At 51.7% G+C, this 20,647-nt stretch overlaps 1 protein-coding gene across 1 annotated transcript; it reads right to left on the bottom strand.

Annotated features, from left to right (window-relative positions):
• Positions 1-2,383: 2,383 nt before the first annotated feature.
• Positions 2,384-18,964, bottom strand: pcolcea (procollagen C-endopeptidase enhancer a). Its single transcript, XM_069186686.1, has 10 exons — positions 18,939-18,964; positions 14,279-14,482; positions 10,091-10,199; positions 9,694-9,952; positions 8,518-8,642; positions 7,682-7,818; positions 6,798-7,261; positions 5,727-5,807; positions 3,698-3,868; positions 2,384-2,866 (listed from the first exon to the last, which is right to left on the bottom strand). Exons 1-10 carry the CDS (start codon positions 18,947-18,949, stop codon positions 2,736-2,738), a joined length of 1,692 nt encoding a protein of 563 aa, XP_069042787.1. The 5' UTR covers positions 18,950-18,964; the 3' UTR covers positions 2,384-2,735.
• Positions 18,965-20,647: the final 1,683 nt, after the last annotated feature.

Below are 20,647 nucleotides of genomic sequence, written 5' to 3'. Positions count from 1 at the left end.
GCATACATCTCTTCTAATCCAACAGAAATATTGCTCTCGCATTTGAGACGGTTTTGCTGACAAACGCTCCTTACTAGTTAATTCCGGTTGCAGATCGAGTTGGAACGCTCCTGCGGTGAAATGTCTGGTTTCTACACACTCAAACGCCAACGCAAGCCGTCCACCTGATTCAGCAGATCTGCGTCTCTCCATCGAAACGCTCCCGTCATCCAGTTCAGAGTCCTCTCCAGTCTCAAGCTGTCCTGGTGCCACGAGGCCGGGCTGCGATGAAACGCATCAGTTTGACGAGCCTCGCGATCGGACCCAAGGCGTTCCCCTCCAGGAGCCCGGAGACAAGCGCGAGAGCCTATCCCGACCTACAGGAGGCGCTGTTCAGCACGGCTCGTTTTTATCAAGGCGCAAGCAGACTACTTATTACAGCTGTTAGGATAACTATCCCTGAACCAGGAAGACAGGCAATGCCACCCTGAAGCTGGTGTGCCTTTGCATAATCCAGACGAAACGCGCGGTAAAGAAGGATTTCGCTCCTGTTACTGGGGCCGGCCTCGCACAGAATGAGCAGGGGGGCGCCGAGCAAGCGCCTCCAGGAGGCGGGGGACCGTAGCGCCCTCTGCAGAGCACACGCAGCGCAAACACTGAGCAGCAGAGGAGACAAACCTCACCCACAGAACAGAGCTTGTCCAGCAGGCTCCCCACACAGGGACCGAGCTCGCTAGCCATCATCCAGTGCCTGGATAAAGGAAAGGGCATGTCCGCTGTCTGTCGGCCCTCTAAAACAAACAAACCCAAGCTGTGGATTGTTATAAACCCTTTAATTAGAGACAATTATAAATTACAGACAGAGGGAGTCCTATCTGCATGTAGATAAAAGGACAAATATAAAATAAAATAAAATCAATATAACGGTTTAAATACTCAGTACAAAATGTTTCAGACATGAAACTAAAGTAAGGGCCATCTGTTTCCTGTCTTTCATGGCAGTTCATTGACTATAATGCAAAAATAATAATGGAAGATGAGGGGGATCAGGGCAGGGGAGTTTCACTGATGGAACTACAATTCCCAGCATACCTCTGGAATCTTTGTCCCGCCTTTTCCTGTTCACTGCTGCAGAAAGATGAGCCATACAGCCAATCAAAATGATACCTAGGGCAGCATTTTCAGAGTTTTTTGTATTGTGTGTGCTGGTTGTTTTCCAGCTGAATTCTCAACCCTTAATTATACTAAATGTGTAACTAATTTGACCTTTTCAATCCATTTGTAAACAATTTGTGGATTTGATGCTCCCCAATTGTATGGCAGGTAATCTGAAATACAGATAATGTTATAATTCAAAAATAAAATTATATCCGGACCATTTGACCAGAGGATGTTGTGGGTGCAGTGGGGGTTGGGTGGCCTGGAGATGACCAGCTTATCCTTGTCTCACTGCTCGACAGCGCCCCCTGTTGAGCAGCGAGACTCACTTGTCAGAGAGCTGGCAGAGGTGAGTCAGAGAGAGTTACACTGTTCCTCTAATCAGTGGCTTTCCCACTGCAGCTTAGTGCAGATCCATTAAGAGGAAGACATGAACCATCCTCATCCTCAACCCCTTCCTTGCCTGCAGGAGTTTTCTGACAGCAAAGCTGGGATGAAGGACAGCGAACTGGAGATGAAAGTGTAGCAGCAGCAGCACACTACGCTACATCACACCAAGCTACGCCACCACAACGTGCTGGGTCACACCGTACCACGCCACACAGCGTCACATAACGCTGCATCGTGCCACACCATGTCATGTTACACTGCGCTAGCAGCCATATCCCCCTGCAACTCCCAGTTGGCAGCCCCACTGAAGCTCAGCAGGTGTGAGCCTGGCCAGTACCTGGATGGGAGTCCTCCTGGGAAAAACTAAGGCTGCTGCTGGAAGGGGTGTTAGTGGGACCAGTACTCACCCTGCAGTCTGTATGGGTCCTAATGCCCCAGTATAGCGACAGGAACACTATACTGTAAACAGGTGCCGTCCTTCAGATGAGACATAAAACCAAGGTCCTGACTCTGTGGTAATTAGAAATCCCAGGATGTTTCTGGAAAAGAGTAGGGGTGTTACCCCAGTGTCCTGGACAAATGTCCCCCTGGTCTTTACCAGTCATGGCCTCCTAATAATCCCCCTCTCTGAACTGGCTTCATCACTCTGTTCTCCTCCCCACTGAGAGCTGGTGTGTGGGGAGAGTACTGGTGTACTATGGCTGCTGTCGCATCATCCAGGTAGGGCTGCACACTGGTGTTGGTGGAAGGGATCCCCATTACCTGTAAAGCGCTTTGAGCGGAGTGTCCAGAAAAGCGCTATATAAGATAAGGAATTATTATGAATTATTATTACACCACAACACATATCGCTGTGTCAAGTCTGCCTCACCCCACTTACTAAGCTTTTACTTCAATTAAGGGTTTCAGTAAAGTCAAAGAGAAATCAACTGGAATACAGGCAGAAAGCACTGGGGTCACCAGAGCCAGGACTGGGGAGCCCCTCTTTAAATGGTGCTCATTGTGACCAAAGTCTGTAAGGAACTGTGAGGTGGCTATTTCACCAAACACACGCTTCAGACTTTTTCTCTTCTAAAGGTTCCAATATCATGACACTGAATTCTGTGATTGCATAGGAGTCTGGCTTTTGATGCCTATATTTCCGGAGCGGGAAGTGTTATTTTGTGGAATGTCGTTCTCTAGCCACGTGATTGGTCGGTTCAGTGAGGTCAGCATGGCTTGCTGTTCAGATTGGTCAGCATTTTCTGGTGTGGGGCTTTGTAGAGGAGAGTGAAGCTATTGGGTGAAAGGAGGCCACGCCCCTCATCATCCACCTGGCCCATCAGGATGTAGTTAGCGCCTGTGAGAGGGGGAGGGAGAGCAAATATTAAAATCGATTTACCAAAATTTTTTAAATCATTTTGATCCTGCTGAAAGATTCCTTGCACGGGTTGGAACACGATAGTGAATACACTCTTTCAATAATACAGTAGTACTACATTAATACAGCAGTAATACAGTCCTTTGTAGCACATCCCCTTGCACAATGACAGCCAACACCAGGGGGCGCTACATCAGCTCATGGTGTGGTTGGGTACTGCTGAAGTTAGTGCCCTCTAGTGGTCGCTGTTACTGTCCATTCTCATGACCGTGTGAGAATCAAACTTTCTTGATCCAGTGTGCAGTTTTTACCATGCAACTGGTACAATATGCCACTTCACATTATGAGCTCCCTGTAAACAGAGGCTAGGGTAAATACTCTGTACAGAATTAATATTAGAGCCCCTCATACTGTTTTCAAGTCACTTTTATACAGTTAAAGCAAAACAAAATCCATAACTGAACCTAAAAATAGGTTTGATAGAGAAACACGTAACGATTGTTTCCATGTTGAAAGAATGAATACACAGTATATGGTGGATGTTATACAAGTGTTTGTTTATAGTGAAGGTGTATATTATGCACAGTGTGTGTAGTGAAGGTGTATTTTATGCCAGTGTATGTAGTGTGGGTATATATTATGCACAGTGTCTGTAGTGAAGGTATATATTATAAACAGTGTGTATAGTATTGGTGTATATTATGCAGTGTGTATGAAGTGAAGATGTATATTTTACACAGTGTGTGTACTATAGGTGTATATTATGCACAGTGTGTGTATTGTGTGGGTATATAGGCAGTTTTTCCCTACCTCTGCGAATGAGTGGACACTTCTTGCAGGCAGACACCAGTTTGACTGACATGGTTTTGCCTGCCTGGGTGATGCGGAGCCGTCCAGCCTTGTAGGCATGAATCAAAGACACACTAATGTACAGACTGTCCCTGGGACCTGTCGCCACTGTCGTCACCTTCCCTGTGATCACTGAGAGAGAGAGAGGGGGGTTAATACAGACACACTGGACACTACAGTACATTAACACTGCACTGAGAGAGAGGGGTTAATACACACACACTGGACACTACAGTCCATTAACACTGCACTGAGAGAGAGGGGTTAATACAGACACACTGGACACTACAGTCCATTAACACTGCACTGAGAGAGAGGGGTTAATACAGACACACTGGACACTACAGTCCATTAACACTGCACTGAGAGAGAGGGGTTAATACAGACACACTGGACACTACAGTCCATTAACACTGCACTGAGAGAGAGAGGGGTTAATACAGACACACTGGACACTACAGTCCATTAACACTGCACTGAGAGAGAGAGGGGTTAATACAGACTCACCGAACACTACAGTACATTAACGCTGCACTGAGAGAGAGAGGGGTTAATACAGACACACTGGACACTACAGTACATTAACGCTGCACTGAGAGAGAGAGGGGTTAATACAGACACACTGGACATTACAATACATTAACACTGCACTGAGAGAGAGGTGTTAATACAGACACACTGGACACTACAGTCCATTAACACTGCACTGAGAGAGAGAGGGGGGTTAATACAGACACACTGGACACTGCAGTCCATTAACACTGCACTGAGAGAGAGGGGTTAATACAGACACACTGGACACTACAGTCCATTAACACTGCACTGAGAGAGAGGGGTTAATACAGACACACTGGACACTACAGTACATTAACACTGCACTGAGAGAGAGGGGTTAATAGAGACACACTGGACACTACAGTCCATTAACACTGCACTGAGAGAGAAGGGTTAATACAGACACACTGGACACTACAGTCCATTAACACTGCACTGAGAGAGAGAGGGGTTAATACAGACACACTGGACACTACAGTACATTAACACTGCACTGAGAGAGAGAGGGGTTAATACAGACTCACTGAACACTACAGTACATTAACACTGCACTGAGAGAGAGAGGGGTTAATACAGACTCACTGAACACTACAGTACATTAACACTGCACTGAGAGAGAGAGGGGTTAATACAGACACACTGGACACTACAGTACATTAACACTGTACGGAGAGAGAGAGGGGTTAATACAGACACACTGGACACTACAGTCCATTAACACTGCACTGAGAGAGAGGGGTTAATACAGACACACTGGACACTACAGTACATTAACACTGCACTGAGAGAGAGGGGTTAATAGAGACACACTGGACACTACAGTCCATTAACACTGCACTGAGAGAGAAGGGTTAATACAGACACACTGGACACTACAGTCCATTAACACTGCACTGAGAGAGAGAGGGGTTAATACAGACACACTGGACACTACAGTACATTAACACTGCACTGAGAGAGAGAGGGGTTAATACAGACTCACTGAACACTACAGTACATTAACACTGCACTGAGAGAGAGAGGGGTTAATACAGACTCACTGAACACTACAGTACATTAACACTGCACTGAGAGAGAGAGGGGTTAATACAGACTCACTGAACACTACAGTACATTAACACTGCACTGAGAGAGAGAGGGGTTAATACAGACACACTGGACTCGTCCTCAACGAAATCTAATCCCAGAATTCCCACTCCTGCCAGAATCAGTAGAGCTCCCAGTACTACTGCGGCCCATTGCTTGATCTCCTGCCAAAGCCTGAGGAACAGACCATCAGCCTCTCTAATACTGTACATTTTGGTAAATGCCTAATCACAGTATGTTTTTCTTAATTGCCAGTCCTTTGGCAACACAGTCATTTGTGGGTCAAGCCGACACAGCTCTGAGAACGTGAATCCGAGAGCAGACAGAGAGAAAACGAGAGGTTCCTCACCGAACTCGCTGGAGCAGAAGCTGCTCTGGATGGTCGCGGTCCTCTTACAGCCCTGAGCACACAGCGGGTTAGCGGCGCCACCTACAGGGTGGGAAGAGAGACGAGACATGAAAGACCTGCGGGCGACGCAACACAAAAGATGAACTCTGATACACTTGCAGGGCATGTCAGAGTGTGCTTGCGCCTGCACTTTACAGAGCCTGCAAAACCTTGCAGGGGTATCATATTCCATGTCTCGGCAGCCTGATAAAGAGGGAGGTGTATCGGCTTGAAGAGCCTGAATAGTGGGCACAGAGGGTGTGACTTCAACTCTGGCCTCAGTGCGCTGTGGCTAGACAATGAGAAATCGTTCTGGACATTGTCCAGACCGGCCAGGGTGCGGGACTGCAGCACCAGCAGCTTGCTGCTGCAGGGACACTGCGTGACTGTCACGCTCGTAAACCCCTCCTCTTAAGGACGCTCCAGCCCTTCCTTGTTTTCTACCGATCCCCTGCACCTGCCTCCGGTTCCTGCCCCCCGTCCTCTAAAAGCCAGGCGTTCCTGCCAATCTGGGCTCAGCTCTGGAAGACGGGCGCCCGGAAGCCTGCCTACCCGCGAGTCCAGGAGCGACTCGGCGGCATCGGCTTCTACGGCATCCTGACCTTCTGGGTCCAGGACTGGAGCGTCTGATCCCGTTACCCCCTTTTGTTCCCCGACCCTCCGCCGGATCCCACTCCGGCTTTTAACTCTGTTTGTCTGTGTCTGGATGGATCTCCCAGTTTGTATATTTGCTACGTTCATGGATTTGCCTCGGACTCCCTTGGACTGTCTGCCTCGGCCACACCTCCCCCGAACACCAGCGCACCACGGACACGCCCCCCCGTGTTCCTTCCAGCCCCTAACAGGCCCTTTCCCCCGTGTTTTCCTCACTCCTCCCTGGATTGTGTTGTCTGCACGGGGTCCTGATCGAACGCCCCGTGACAATGGCCCCGGTTCAGTCCTGCAGCGACTGGTTCGGCTGCTTCATGGTTGAACTGGTAGAGACACTGGAGTGACAAGCTCACTGGAGTCTTAACGCAGTCATGCACTTACTCTTGTCGCTGGGGCCAGGTCGTCTCAACACCACCCTGGTTCCGTTTCGGGCTGGTTTAAGTCCAGGTCGGACGGCCGGTTTGGGCCCGGGCTTGGCTGTGGGCTTGGCTGTGGGCTTGGCAGCAGGTTTGGTACCGGGCTTGGGGGAGGGCTTGACCGGGGCCTTGGCAGTGGTCTTGGGCTTGGACCCTGGCGCGGGGGTGACTTTCGGTTTGAGCGTGGGTTTGGGCTTGACGGGTTTGGTGACGGCGGGTTTAGCCGGGGGTTTGGGTCCGGGTTTGGAGGGAGGTTTGGCGGCTGATTCTGGTACCAACTGGGGGCCTAGCCCGTTCTCCTCCCCGGCCACGGTGCTGGGCTTGGATCCCCGCGGGATGCTGGTGTAGGTGGCCATGAACCCGTCAGAGGTCACACTGAGGTCAGACACAAACTGCACCAGCAGCTCGTTCCCATTGGACACAATGGTGCTGCAGAGAGACAGGAGGAAAGTGAGAGGAGAGTGATGGAGAGAGAGAGGAGAGAGAGAGGAGAGTGATGGAGAGAGGAGAGAGAGAGGAGAGTGATGGAGAGAGAGGAGGAGAAACGAGAGAGAGGAGGAGAGTGATAGAGAGACAGAGGAGCACAGAGGGGAGAGAGGAGAGGGAGGAGAATAATGGAGACAGATGGACAGTGACGGAGAGAGAGAGGAGGAATAAAGATAAAGAGAAGTGGAGAGGAGAGTGAGAGAATAGGAGCGAAAGTGAAGGCCAAGAAATGGGCAGAGAAAAAGGAGAGAGTGTGACATGAAGGACAGGAGGGAGGGAGGGATGGGCAGAGAAGGTCACCACTGGACTCCTCCTCTCCATTGGCTGAGACCCAGACACACAGTCCCTCACTCCTCCTCTCACCCGGGCGCTATGTCTCCGCAGTACTTCCCGATGCGCCGCGAGTCGTCGGACTCGCCGCCGTTGAAAAACGCCACATAGTCATAGCGGCAGTAACTGTCATGCTCCAGATCGAACTTGTCGAAGGTCACCTCGATCACCTGGCACAGACGGATAATACAGTGTCAGACAGCAGGACACTGCTCACTACAGCCCCATACAGAGCACCACAGTGGCCACACGGCAGGACACTGCTCAGTACAGCCCCAGTGCCCAGTGTCAGCACAGTACAATACTGCTCCATACAGCAACACAGTGTCCACACAGCAATGTCCTGCTGTACTGGCTGTACTGTAGACACTGCTAGAGCCACTGCTGTCCCTCTCCTCTCACACTCACCCTGAATTCACCAGCACACACACACACTGTCACACCTGACTGTACTGTAGACACTGCTAGAGCCACTGCTGTCCCTCTCCTCTCACACTCACCCTGAATTCACCAGCACACACACACACACTGTCACACCTGACTGTACTGTAGACACTGCTAGAGCCACTGCTGTCCCTCTCCTCTCACACTCACCCTGAATTCACCAGCACACACACACACACTGTCACACCTGACTGTGCTGTAGACACTGCTAGAGCCACTGCTGTCCCTCTCCTCTCACACTCCCTCTGGATTCAGCACACACACACACTGTCACACCTGACTGCACTACAATATAGAGTAGTTCAAAGAAAACCAGTGCTGATTAATTGTCTCACAGATATGGCAATCACTTAATTGTTTGGTTCATACTCAGTTAATTAGTTTATTAGAATTCCTGCTCTTTTGGTCGCTTGCACCATTCTTACCATGTTGCTCTCGACGATGATGTGCCAGGAGCAGCTGATGCCTGCTGGGTAATCCTTCTCGGGCCAGTTGGGGGTCTTGACTGAGCCCTGTGACTTCGTCAGCTTGCCGCCACAGAACTGGTGCTCTGGGGGACGGAGAGTGCGAGGAGTCAGAGAAGTGGAGGACGTGCTCCTTTTCAATTTCCACACTGGAAATGATTCTGCTTGCACCCCATCAGATACGACATTGCCAGGAGCCAATTAGCTGGCATGACGCAGCATTGACCCACCCTATGGTATCATCATGCCCACTGTCCCAAACCCCCCCCCCCCCCCCAGCCCTGTGCATGTGTGAAAACATGGCCAGCAGCCATGTCACCCTGCAACTCACTGGAGCCTGGCCAGTGCCTGGATGGGAGACCTCCTTGGAAAGCTAAGGCTGCTGCTGGAAGAGGTGTTAGTGGGGCCAGCAGGGGGCGCTCACCCTGCAGTCTGTGTGGGTCCTAATGCCCCAGTATAATGACGGGGACACTATACTGTAAAAAGGCGCTGTCCTTCAGATGAGACGTAAAACCGAGGTCCTGACTCTCTGTGGTCATTAAAAATAGGGTGTTTCTTGAAAACAGCAGGGCACACCTCCCCCGGTGTCCTGGCCAAATTTCCCCCTGGCCTTTACCAATCATGGCTTCCTAATAATCCCCCTCTCTGAACTGGCTTCATCACTCTGTTCTCCTCCCCACTGAGGGCTAGTGTGTGGGGAGAGTACTGGTGCATCATCCAGGTGGGGCTGCACACTGGTGGTGGTGGAGGGGAGTCCCCATTACCTGTAAAGCGCTTTGAGTGGAGTGTCCAGAAGCACTGTGTAAGTATACGGAATTATTATTATAAAAACATGGGAGCTGTCGTCTCTGCGTACAGGGGTGGTGGCCCAGATGGGACGTGTGCTCACTCCACCCCCCTTCCCAGCACGGACACGCTGGCCGGGCACGGAGAGATACGACTGTTTCCCGCGCCCCCACTCCCGAGTGATCGCTCCAGCACCCACGGCCGGGCTGAGCCTGTGGAGGGAGGGGTGGCGCAGCCCTCTCCGAGGTCACCGCGAGACCACAGTGCGCCCCCCGGCCAAGATGGGGGGGAGGGGGGGAGACAAACAGAGGCCGAGAAATGGGGAGCGAGACAGAGATGGGGTGCTCCTACCGTCCACGTGAGGCTTCCCTCCGTTGAAGTAGCCCAGGAAGCCCCTGCCGCCCGTGCCCGAGTCCGAGACCATCTCCACCATCATCCTGTGGGAGGTGGAGATCAGGGCGCCGGGGCGGAAGGTGCCGCAGAAGCGGCCCAGCCGCTGCGCCGTGTAGGAGTGGCCGTTGTACACCTCCACGTAGTCGAAGCGGCACTGGGGGTCGGCCTCCAGGTCGAAGACACGGAAGGACAGCATGACCACGTGACCCTCAGGCACCTGCCAGCCAAGAGAGAGGGAGGACGTGAGGAGGAGGAGGAGGAGGGGAAGGGAAAGAGACTGCTCCCTGGACAGCCTGCCAGACGTGCGAGACCGCCTGAGCCGAGCCCCCCCGGCTGTGCGGTGCGTATGTCCTACCGTGATGTACCAGGTGCACTTGCGGTCAGGCTTGTAGTAGCTGGGGAACCCCTCGCTGCCCACGAAGCCCGAGTCCGCGATCAGCTCGCCTCCACAGTTAAACACTGGCCTGTGGAAAGGGAGAGGAGATCAGATACTGGAGAGCAGGGGTCTGGCGAAAAACTACAAACAACATCTCACTTGTCTGTTGTTATGGCTCCCTGCATTCTGGGACTCAGTTCAAGTACTCAACATCCTCAAAGGCATTGAGACCCAGTGGAACTCTTCAGGATCAGCAGTGAACAAGACCCAGTGGACACCAGTGGAACAACCAGTCCATTAAGAGCTCGGGTTAAATTTGAATTAAGAGCCTCATGAACTGAAAATCCTCGCAGGGCCAGAGGAAGAAACCCCCTTTTAATCTAGATTTTTAAATCCACAGGTCTGGCTGGGAAAAACAGGATATTGCAGACAGACGGGGCTCTGTGTGAAAAGAGAGTGGAGAGGAGGGCAATGAGCTCACAGTCTTGACCCCGACTCTTCTAGAAACCTGAGCCCCTGAACACAGGCTGAACACAGCCCTGAGACATTGTACACACACCCTGAACACAGCTTAAACACAGACCTGAGAAACAGTACACACACAGCCCTGACACACTGCACACACATACACAGGCCTGACACACTGCACACAAAGCCCTGACACAATGCACACACACACACAACCCTGACACAATACACACAGACATCCTGAAGACTTCCTGTCCTCCTTGGGTTTGACAGATCCAGAGTCTTGTTAGACAATGGAAATGGCAAGAGAAAGATAAGGGAGACAGGACCCGCTGAGAAAGATCAGAGACAGGGTGCGGGGGTGTCATCACAGAGCACATTCCACAGATTCCAGCCTTCCGGAGTCTTCTGGACTGCTGAGATTCCTGGAAAGAAGAGCTGCCTGCTCCCAAAAGGCACAGAGCAGCACTGTCCTTATCACACACACTGACACACTCAACCACAGACACGCACACACTGACACACACAACCACAGACACGCACACACTGACACACTCAACCACAGACACGCACACACTGACACACAGAGCATGAAAACACACACACTGACACACTCAAACACGCACACACTGACACACTCAAACACAGACACGCACACACTGACACACAGAGCATGAAAACACACACTGACACACTCAAACACAGACACGCACACACTGACACACTCAAACACAGACACGCACACACTGACACACAGAGCATGAAAACACACACACTGACACACTCAAACACGCACACACTGACACACTCAAACACAGACACGCACACACTGACACACAGAGCATGAAAACACACACTGACACACTCAAACACAGACACGCACACACTGACACACTCAAACACAGACACGCACACACTGACACACAGAGCATGAAAACACACACACTGACACACTCAAACACGCACACACTGACACACTCAAACACAGACACGCACACACTGACACACAGAGCATGAAAACACACACTGACACACTCAAACACAGACACGCACACACTGACACACTCAAACACAGACACGCACACACTGACACAGAAATCAGATCTGTACAGACACAGCCAGACAGGACTGATCAAGCTACAGAACAGGGTGGTAATCAGGAGTACAGGAACAGAAACAACTGGCACACAAAGCAGGGAACTGTCTGTGTGGGGCAGTGATCTGAGCTACAGTAATGTGCGCCACATCTCACGAACTGCGATAAAGTGCAGGAAATCTCACTAAAATCCAGAATTCTATAGCACAGTGTACTGGACTCCAGTATGGTGCAGCAATCTACAAAAAATGTCAAACCTCTTCAGTACAGTTCGTTAGCCAATCAAAGGCAACATAATTTTCAGAATTCACTGAGATCGATCTGAAAACAAAGTAAACCACAGCAGAAGGCAGCCTTGAATATTAGCAGTGTACTCTGCTATGGCGGACCGAAAGACTCCAGAGGCATTTTTCCGAGCGGTTTCCACCTGATCCGGGTCACAGTGTGAGAATCGAGACTCTCACAAGGCTTTCTTGAGCGCAGCGCGGTCAGATACTCAGTGTTGCTCAGTCTGAGCCTGCATTCTTCAGCACTGTTAGTTCCAGAGTCCTTGAGTCACCCTTCAGCTGCTCTGTTTAAACACTTAAAACCCCCAACAAAGAGAAACTGCTTTTGTTTCTGCAGGGTGGAAATTTGCCCAGGCTTTGACTGCCAAATATCTGCAGCACTATAAGCAGAAACAGTCTTTACAGATTTTCCTAAAACTCCTCACCCTCCTCAACTAGTAACTACCATTGTCCACGTATTGCAGGGCAGTGCTCCTGGTCAGTCAGATATTCAGGCTGTTGGTCAGTCGGTCAGTCAATTAATAGGTCAGTTGGTCAGTGTATCCATCAGTCAGGCAAGGTGTCATTGTGTCAGTCAGTGTGTCAGTGTGTCAGACAGTCAGGGTGTCAGTCTATGTGTCAGTTTGTCAGAGTGTCAGAGTGTCAGTCTGTGTGTCAGACAGTCAGAGTGTCAGTATGTGTGTCAGTGTGTCAGACAGTCAGGGTGTCAGTCTATGTGTCAGTTTGTCAGAGTGTCAGAGTGTCAGAGTGTCAGACAGTAAGGGTGTCAGTGTGTCAGACAGTCAGAGTGTCAGTATGTGTGTCAGGGTGTCAGACAGTCAGGGTGTCAGTGTGTCAGCGTTTCACCCAGTGTGTCAGACAGTAAGTCAGCTTCTCAATCAGGATGTGTCAGTCAGTGTGTCAAAGTGAGCATGTTTGGATGGTTTTGTTTTTATTTCTTCCCATAACCCTGACCCTGCCGCCGTGGCGCCAGCACGATGCTCCGCCAGCCTCCCTGTCTGCACAACCTCCAGACTTTCACCAAAGAGCAGTGTCCCTCCTGCTCCGAGACTGCAGCCAGAGCCACAGCCCTTCCAAAGGCACGAGAGCAACTCAGTCTGTTCAAATGTCCTGCACAAAAGTGACCGACTGGCCCCCAGTTTGGACTCCCTGATTCCCCATGAAACCCACCCCCCCCCCCCCCCCCCAGAGGAGGCAGGGGACCAGGGGTCCTGCAGTAAGAGGTGATGTCATAGCTCAGCTCCTCTCCTCTCTCTCACCACGAGTCACTGCAGATAAGAGCTTCGGGTCCTGGCTAGCGGTAGAAGACTTAATCACTTTAGGAAAAGGGACATTAACAGATATGCAGGCTGACCACTTATTCTATTTTGATGGGTTGGAAGGATGTCACTGAGAGAGGAAAAATAATCCCGAACTGTGGGGTGAACCATCCTTACAATCTTGAAAATGTGGCAAAACAACAAGTCTTTTAATTCCTTATATTATATATACAAATAGCTGTCAGTTGTACACAGACATTCAAACAGGACTTCAGCACAGACAGGGACACACAGTAAAGTCTCAAACAGACAAGCAGTGCAGGCAGGACCTCAGCACAGAGACACACAGTAAAGTTCAAAAAGACATGCAGTGCAGACAGGACTTCAGCACGGAGACACAGTAAAGTCACAAACAGACACGCAGTGCAGGCAGGACCTCAGCACAGACAGGGACACACAGTAAAGTTCAAAAAGACATGCAGTGCAGACAGGACTTCAGCACAGACAGGGACACACAGTAAAGTTCAAAAAGACATGCAGTGCACACAGGACTTCAGCATGGACACATGCATTGACGGGAACACACGGTTAAGTCACAAACAGACAGACACATAGCACATAAAACAGATGCACAGGGAAATAAAAAGAGGCAGACAGAAGGGAGACACAACTATGAGTGCAGACGGAAACACAACAGACATGGGCACACAGTAAAGGCAGACACTACAGACAGATTGACTCCATACAGACACACGAGGAGGCACAGTAAAGGCAGACACTACAGACAGATTGACTCCATACAGACACACGAGGAGGCACAGTAAAGGCAGACACTACAGATTGACTCCATACAGACACACGAGGAGGCACAGTAAAGGCAGACACTACAGATTGACTCCATACAGACACACGAGGAGGCACAGTAAAGGCAGACACTACAGATGTCCGACCTGTACCGTAAAGACAGATAAGGAGACAGGCGGACAGGCCCAGTGTCCGGACATGCTGCTGAACCTGCGCTGAGCAGAGGGGCAGCGAGGCTCCAGGGCAGACTCACCGCGTGAAGTTACTCCTTTGTGTCGTCTGACTTTGAGCGCCGGCACATCCCAGCAGGACGAGCACGATAACGCTAGCTCCTGAGAGCACCCGCAGAAACATGCTGCTCTTCATAGGACCCTCAGAACGAGAGAGCACGGCCAGGACAGAGAGGGGCAGAGAGCGTGCAGGCACTGGGGAGGAGGGAGGTGCAGGGAGACGATGTCTGGGATCGGAGAGAGGGAGAGAGGGAGAGAGGGAGGGGACGGGGGGAGGGAAGGTTTAATTACTACCAGATGGAGCTTGTGTATTAACTTTGGCTGGAGGTTCCAAACAGCTGAGTGTGGAAGAGAGGGGGGCAGATTTCTGAGAGGGGGGAGAGAGTGAGACAGGAGAGTGAGACAGGAAGTAAGAGTGAGATAGGAGAGGGAGGCAGGAAGAGAAAGTGAGACGGGGAGAGAGTGAGACAGGGAGAGAGAGGGAGACAGGGCTAGAGAGTGAGACAGGAGAGGGAGGCAGGAAGAGAAAGTGAGACGGGGAGAGAGTGAGACAGGGAGAGAGAGGGAGACGGGGCTAGAGAGTGAGACAGGAGAGTGAGACGGAGAGAAAGTGGGACAGGGAGAGAGTGAGACAGGGAGAGAGAGGAAGACAGGGCTAGAGAGTGAGACAGGAGAGTAAGACAGGGAGAGAAGGTGGGACAGAGGGAGAGTGAGACAGGGAGAGAAAGTGAGACAGGAGAGGGAAACAGGGAGAGAGTGAGACAGGAATTAAACATGGAGAGAGAGTGATAGAAGGGGGAGACAGGAAAAGAAAGTGAGACAGGGAGAGAGTGAAACAGAGAGAAAGTGGGACAGAGAGAGAGTGAAACAGGGAGAGAAAGTGAGACATGAGAGTAAGACAGGGAGAGAGAGTGAGATATGAGAGGGAGACAGGAGAAGAAGACAAGATGAGAGGGAGATGGAGGTTGAGAGAGTGACCGGGTGAGAGAGAGGATGTGAGGGTGAGACAGGATGAGAGAGAGACAGGTCAAGAGGGGGAGACTGGGAGAGAGTGGGACAGAGACAGAACAGGACTGGGATAGAAGGGAGTGGGAGATAAACAGTCCAAAACAGGAAAATTACCCCTAATGGCTCAGAATGTGTATGACTGAGTCTCAGTGTGTGTGTGTGTACAAGCTCATGCGCCTGTGTGTGTACGTGTCAGTCTTTAGAGTGTGTGTCTGTTTACACTGTATAATAGCTACTTCTCAGCGCAGTTTGTTTTAAACAACATCCTGACCACAGAGAACCATGCGCCGTGTCATTTCGCCCAGCTAAATCTGATTTCCTCCACATAGCCTTCTCTGTGGATTTAAACACACAGCGCACACACTGCGGGCAACGCAGGGTAACCTGATATGTTGTGCATCGTACAGAAATCGCAGGAACACTGGAGCCACTAGTTCAAGCTAACTGCCCAGTCTTGTTGTGGAAGCCCAGACTCCTGCAGTCCTTCAGGAAACAGCCGGACAAGATTCTCCGATTGGTCAGCAGCAAGGCAGGCCGGACAGAGTGCCTGGCCTCTCCCACCCACTGCAGCTCCTTAAGTGCAGACAAGCAGGTAGATATTTCAACAGACGTACACCATCACCTGACTGTAGGCTGAATTAATGGGTCATCACTCAGATAAACCGTCCAACCAAGAACAACATAAACAACTCACTAAATCTGTACAAATACAGGATCCTCCACAAATCTGCTCCTTTTTTGATGAGTTGATCATCCTTCAATCGGTTCAATAATGGAATGGGTCTTTCAATGTAGCAGAATTAATTTTATTATTCAGTTAGCCCTTTGAAGTGCTACTCTACATCAGGCCCAACTTGGCCATAACACAGGTGAACCCCAGAATGGGATCTGACCCCATCCTATGACAAAACCCCCTCACCTGGCCCTGTGTTGGTCTTGAACCAAGACCTGCCATTACCTGAACTTACAAGCTCTTGCCACAAGGGGGAGTGGGTGAGCAAGGAGTAAAGCATATTGGCCATACTTGATTTCAGATGAGCATTGGGCCTATAATACATGGGACATGAAGCAGGGTTTTAAAATTGCTCCTGAGAACTGAAAGAAATGGAAATGTCTTTTTGTATTTTAATTTATATTGAATTAAACTTGCTGCTTACCCTTGGGTCGATTATTTAGCTATCTAATTAGCCATCTAACTAAAAGGGCTGAATTGCCTTCTATCATTTTCAAATGTCCTTATGGTTTTATATCATATTCAAGTTGATAACATCCCCACATTCACACTAACTGGCCCCCTGATCAGAAAGATGATGATTTGTATGTTGATTAGTTTAGTGAGAGCTGCGTCTCTCCTCCAGTCAGTGCTCACTCTGCTGTGATCTCTCAGTGCTGTCAGTGAGAGCTGTGTCTCCTCCAGTCAGTGCTCACTCTGCTGTGATCTCTCATTGCTGTCAGTGAGAGCTGTGTCTCCTCCAGTCAGTGCTCACTCTGCTGTGATCTCTCAGTGCTGTCAGTGAGAGCTGTGTCTCCTCCAGTCAGTGCTCACTCTGGTGTGATCTCTCAGTGCTGTCAGTGAGAGCTGCGTCTCTCCTCCAGTCAGTGCTCACTCTGCTGTGATCTCTCAGTGCTGTCAGTGAGAGCTGCGTCTCTCCTCCAGTCAGTGCTCACTCTGCTGTGATCTCTCAGTGCTGTCAGTGAGAGCTGCGTCTCTCCTCCAGTCAGTGCTCACTCTGCTGTGATCTCTCAGTGCTGTCAGTGAGAGCTGCGTCTCTCCTCCAGTCAGTGCTCACTCTGCTGTGATCTCTCAGTGCTGTCAGTGAGAGCTGTCTCCTCCAGTCAGTGCTCACTCTGCTGTGATCTCCCAGTGCTGTCAGTGAGAGCTGTGTCTCTCCTCCAGTCAGTGCTCACTCTGCTGTGATCTCTCAGTGCTGTCAGTGAGAGCTGGGTCTCTCCTCCAGTCAGTGCTCACTCTGCTGTGATCTCTCAGTGCTGTCAGTGAGAGCTGCGTCTCTCCTCCAGTCAGTGCTCACTCTGCTGTGATCTCTCAGTGCTGTCAGTGAGAGCTGGGTCTCTCCTCCAGTCAGTGCTCACTCTGCTGTGATCTCTCAGTGCTGTCAGTGAGAGCTGCGTCTCTCCTCCAGTCAGTGCTCACTCTGCTGTGGTCTCTCAGTGCTGTCAGTGAGAGCTGCGTCTCTCCTCCAGTCAGTGCTCACTCTGCTGTGGTCTCTCAGTGCTGTCAGTGAGAGCTGCGTCTCTCCTCCAGTCAGTGCTCACTCTGCTGTGGTCTCTCAGTGCTGTCAGTGAGAGCTGTGTCTCTCCTCCAGTCAGTGCTCACTCTGCTGTGATGTGTTTATGGAATGGACCTTCCACGATTTAGCTAGCTTCCTGATAATGGTTGTTTTTATATCAGAATGTCCCATGTAGTGTCGGGGGTCACTTGGTCGCCCTGAACTGGAATGTACTGGAATGTGCTGGAATGCATGCCTGCTGTCTTTGGAAGAGCAGGCTGCCTGTGTCTATAAAGGGAGCTCTGGCGAGCTCTGCTCTGCGGTGTGGCTGCTCTGTCATTACAGATCCCACAGCCTGGAGACACCCTGCAGCATTCCGGCCTGCCCACAGCCCTGGCGCTGGCGATCCGCCTGCAGCCACAATCCCACTGCCCTCCGCCAACCCAGACGCAGTCCGCCCCGAGCACACACTGGGAATCCTGCCCTCCGAGACATGGACGCTCTCTCTGCCCCGAGCACACATGCCTCTCATGCCGTCTCCAACAGCCACTCAACCATTAACAGCAAACAAATCACTGGACTAGATAAGAACCAGGAGTCCAGGAGTGTGGAACACAATGGATGTGGAAGGTTTGGGAAAGACAACTGAAATTAATACTGCTTCATGTACTGATAAGGCCTCACTTATCACAATACTGTGCGTTGTTCTGGCCACGAGCGTGTAGTCAAGATACTGCTGCTCTGGAATCCGCCCAGAGAAAAGCAACCTGCTACATTCTGGGGTAAAACCTATTACCTTTTCAAGGTGACACAAAACCTGCAGTCGTTCTGCTTGCTGCAGACAGTGACAGATGTCTAAGCAAGAAAATAACTGCTGTTAGATCAATTCAAGTTTAAGTATCAGATACTGGGCTGCAGCTCGGAAACAGGGGGTCGAGCAGGTGCAGGGGGCAGTCCCAACTCCCCAAGAGCCCTAAATTAAACTTCTAATTGGAATAAGAGCAACATCGGTGGGCTTTTCACCTTCCAAACTGCATTCAAGTCGACTATTACAACCAGTAACTTAAAACCCACAGCTTCTTAGCTGCTGAAAACTGTGCAGAGTAACAATCCAAATGTCCCACAGTCCTCATGGGCCATAGTTCCCTTGACTGGACCAATCACTTTGCTACCTGCTCAATAACTGACACTGGTGTTAGTGGTGAAGAGGGTGACACTGTGGCCTCGGGCTTAGTGCTGTGGTCTCACAGCTCTTGGGTCCTGGGTTCAAGTCCAGCCTGGGGCACCTTCAGTGGGGAGTTTGCATGTTCTGCCCCTTAGCTATGGGGTTGTTGCCAGGTGGTCTGGTATCCCCCTGCAGTCCAAAGACATCCTGTCTAGGTTAACTGGCATCTCTCGCCCCACCGCTGTGCGAGTACCCTGGCGTCCTGTCCAGGCTGGATCTTACCTTGTGCCCATTGTCTGCCAGGTCAGTCTCCAGCTCACTGGCGCCCCCTGTTGGAGTAAGCAGGTAGAGACGGCGGGTGGAGGGGTGCTCCGTTGCCCTGGAAACCGAAGGTCCAGGGGAACTGGAGGAACTTGTCCACTTCCCCAGCGGGGCGCTAGCGACGCGTGCCAGAGTCCAAGGTGGCTGCGGCTCCGGAAACCTGGTTTCCCGATCCATCGTGTGTCCGAGGTGGTCTCCAGGCTGGCCGCGGCGCAGGGTCAACGCTTGGTCCGTACTGCTCTCTGCCCTCTACCCCCCCCCCCAACTTCTCCTTCTCCTCCTCCTCTTCCTCCTCCCCCACCGCCCCCATTCCATCTCCGTCACTCTCTCTCCAAGTGTAAAGGAAAACTCATTCAAGGACTATTTTTAAAATAATTGAATTTAGAAGCAAAATCTGGCCGGTCATTTCCTGGGCCTGTGTTCAATTCCTGCCCTTCCAGAACAGCTGCTGTTGATTTTAGGCTTGTGTTGGCCTTCCCAGGCCCCCCTCCCCTTCAATGCCGCCCCCTCCAGTACCGCCCCTCCCACCAAGTTGCTTCTCCCAATCCCCCCTCTCCAGGGCCCTCTAGCAGAGTTGCTCATTAACTCTTCCACTGATCTTGGCAGGAGCTCAGAGCAGCTTAGGGTCACTTTCTCTTGAACCATTATTTAAGCTGTCTATGTGGAATGGCATTTCCTGGGCTCCCAGCAGCCCCTGCTGTACAGCTCCTGGGTGAGGATGTGCAATCAGGCTCCGCTGACATGCCCACCTCAGAGCTGCCCCAGGCTCCTGTAGCAGCCTCCAGGGGGCGTCACTCACTGGTGTCACCAGTGGAGCTGCCGGGCACTTACACAACCCTGGCAGAAGACAAATGCACACTGTCGCGCCAGTCATCCCAGGGGTCACTTTTAACCCCCCTGTAACAGAGGTGGGGGGCAGGAAGGGGAGCTGGCCTGGGGTAGGCGTGTGTGTGAAAAGCATGCCTCTGTTTCTCGGGGCAACCCCCCACCCCAGAGGCAGCCTCTGAGGACCCCTAGTTGAAGGCTGGACAAACAGGATCTCTGGTTTGACATGTAGAGGTCTATCTCTGACGGGGTGATGACCTCTGGCTTGTACTGAGGCCCCCTAGGGCCACTGCCGTAACTAAAGGAAGAGCAGCCGCTGTGGGGCTCCTGCCAGCCTGCGCCCTTTCCTTTTCAGGGCTGCGGTCGCCGCCCTTTTGTCCCCTGTGGTCTCTGCTTCCTGTTTCTAGAGGAAGTGCTCCCCGCGGGCCTGTAAAAACACCCTCCTCCACACACGTCCCCCTCACTCCCCTGCTCGCCGCCAGTGACCGCCGCGGCTGGGCCGCTGCCAGCTCACGCCCTCTCTCTCCCTCTTGCTCTCCCGTAAGTGCTTGCAGCTGTTCTGTTCACAGGCCCGGAGCCCGGCCCAAGACGGAGCAGGGCCTGGGCTCAGCTAGGAAAGGTCGGGCCAGGCTGAGCTAGGCCAGCCCTGCCCCCTGCCCCCCCCCCGAGCCGCTATCAGCGCCCGGGCCGGCCAGCCTGCGGGTCCTGATCTCCGTCTGCTGAGCCTGGGGAACCCAGGGGAGGGAAGGGGGGTGGCCTCAGACGGGCCTGATGTCTCACACGCACGGACCGGGAGCGCAGGGAGGGACACACGGACGTGCGTAGAGGTGGTGGGAGGGGGCTCG

The sequence above is a fragment of the Lepisosteus oculatus genome, chromosome 3 (genome assembly GCF_040954835.1).
Source record: "Lepisosteus oculatus isolate fLepOcu1 chromosome 3, fLepOcu1.hap2, whole genome shotgun sequence".
Classification (NCBI taxonomy): Eukaryota; Metazoa; Chordata; class Actinopteri; order Semionotiformes; family Lepisosteidae; genus Lepisosteus; species Lepisosteus oculatus.
Note: the sequence above shows the minus strand (reverse complement) of the source record. Positions and strands in the feature narration are given on the sequence as shown.

Coding starts and splice junctions, on each gene's coding strand:
- pcolcea (XM_069186686.1), bottom strand. Junction 7,819..8,517: donor TCATCGTCGAGAGCAACATG/GTAAGAATGGTG, acceptor CGTCTGTGCCAG/GTGATCGAGGTGACCTTCGA. Junction 3,869..5,726: donor CTTCTGCTCCAGCGAGTTCG/GTGAGGAACCTC, acceptor TCTCTCTCTCAG/TGATCACAGGGAAGGTGACG.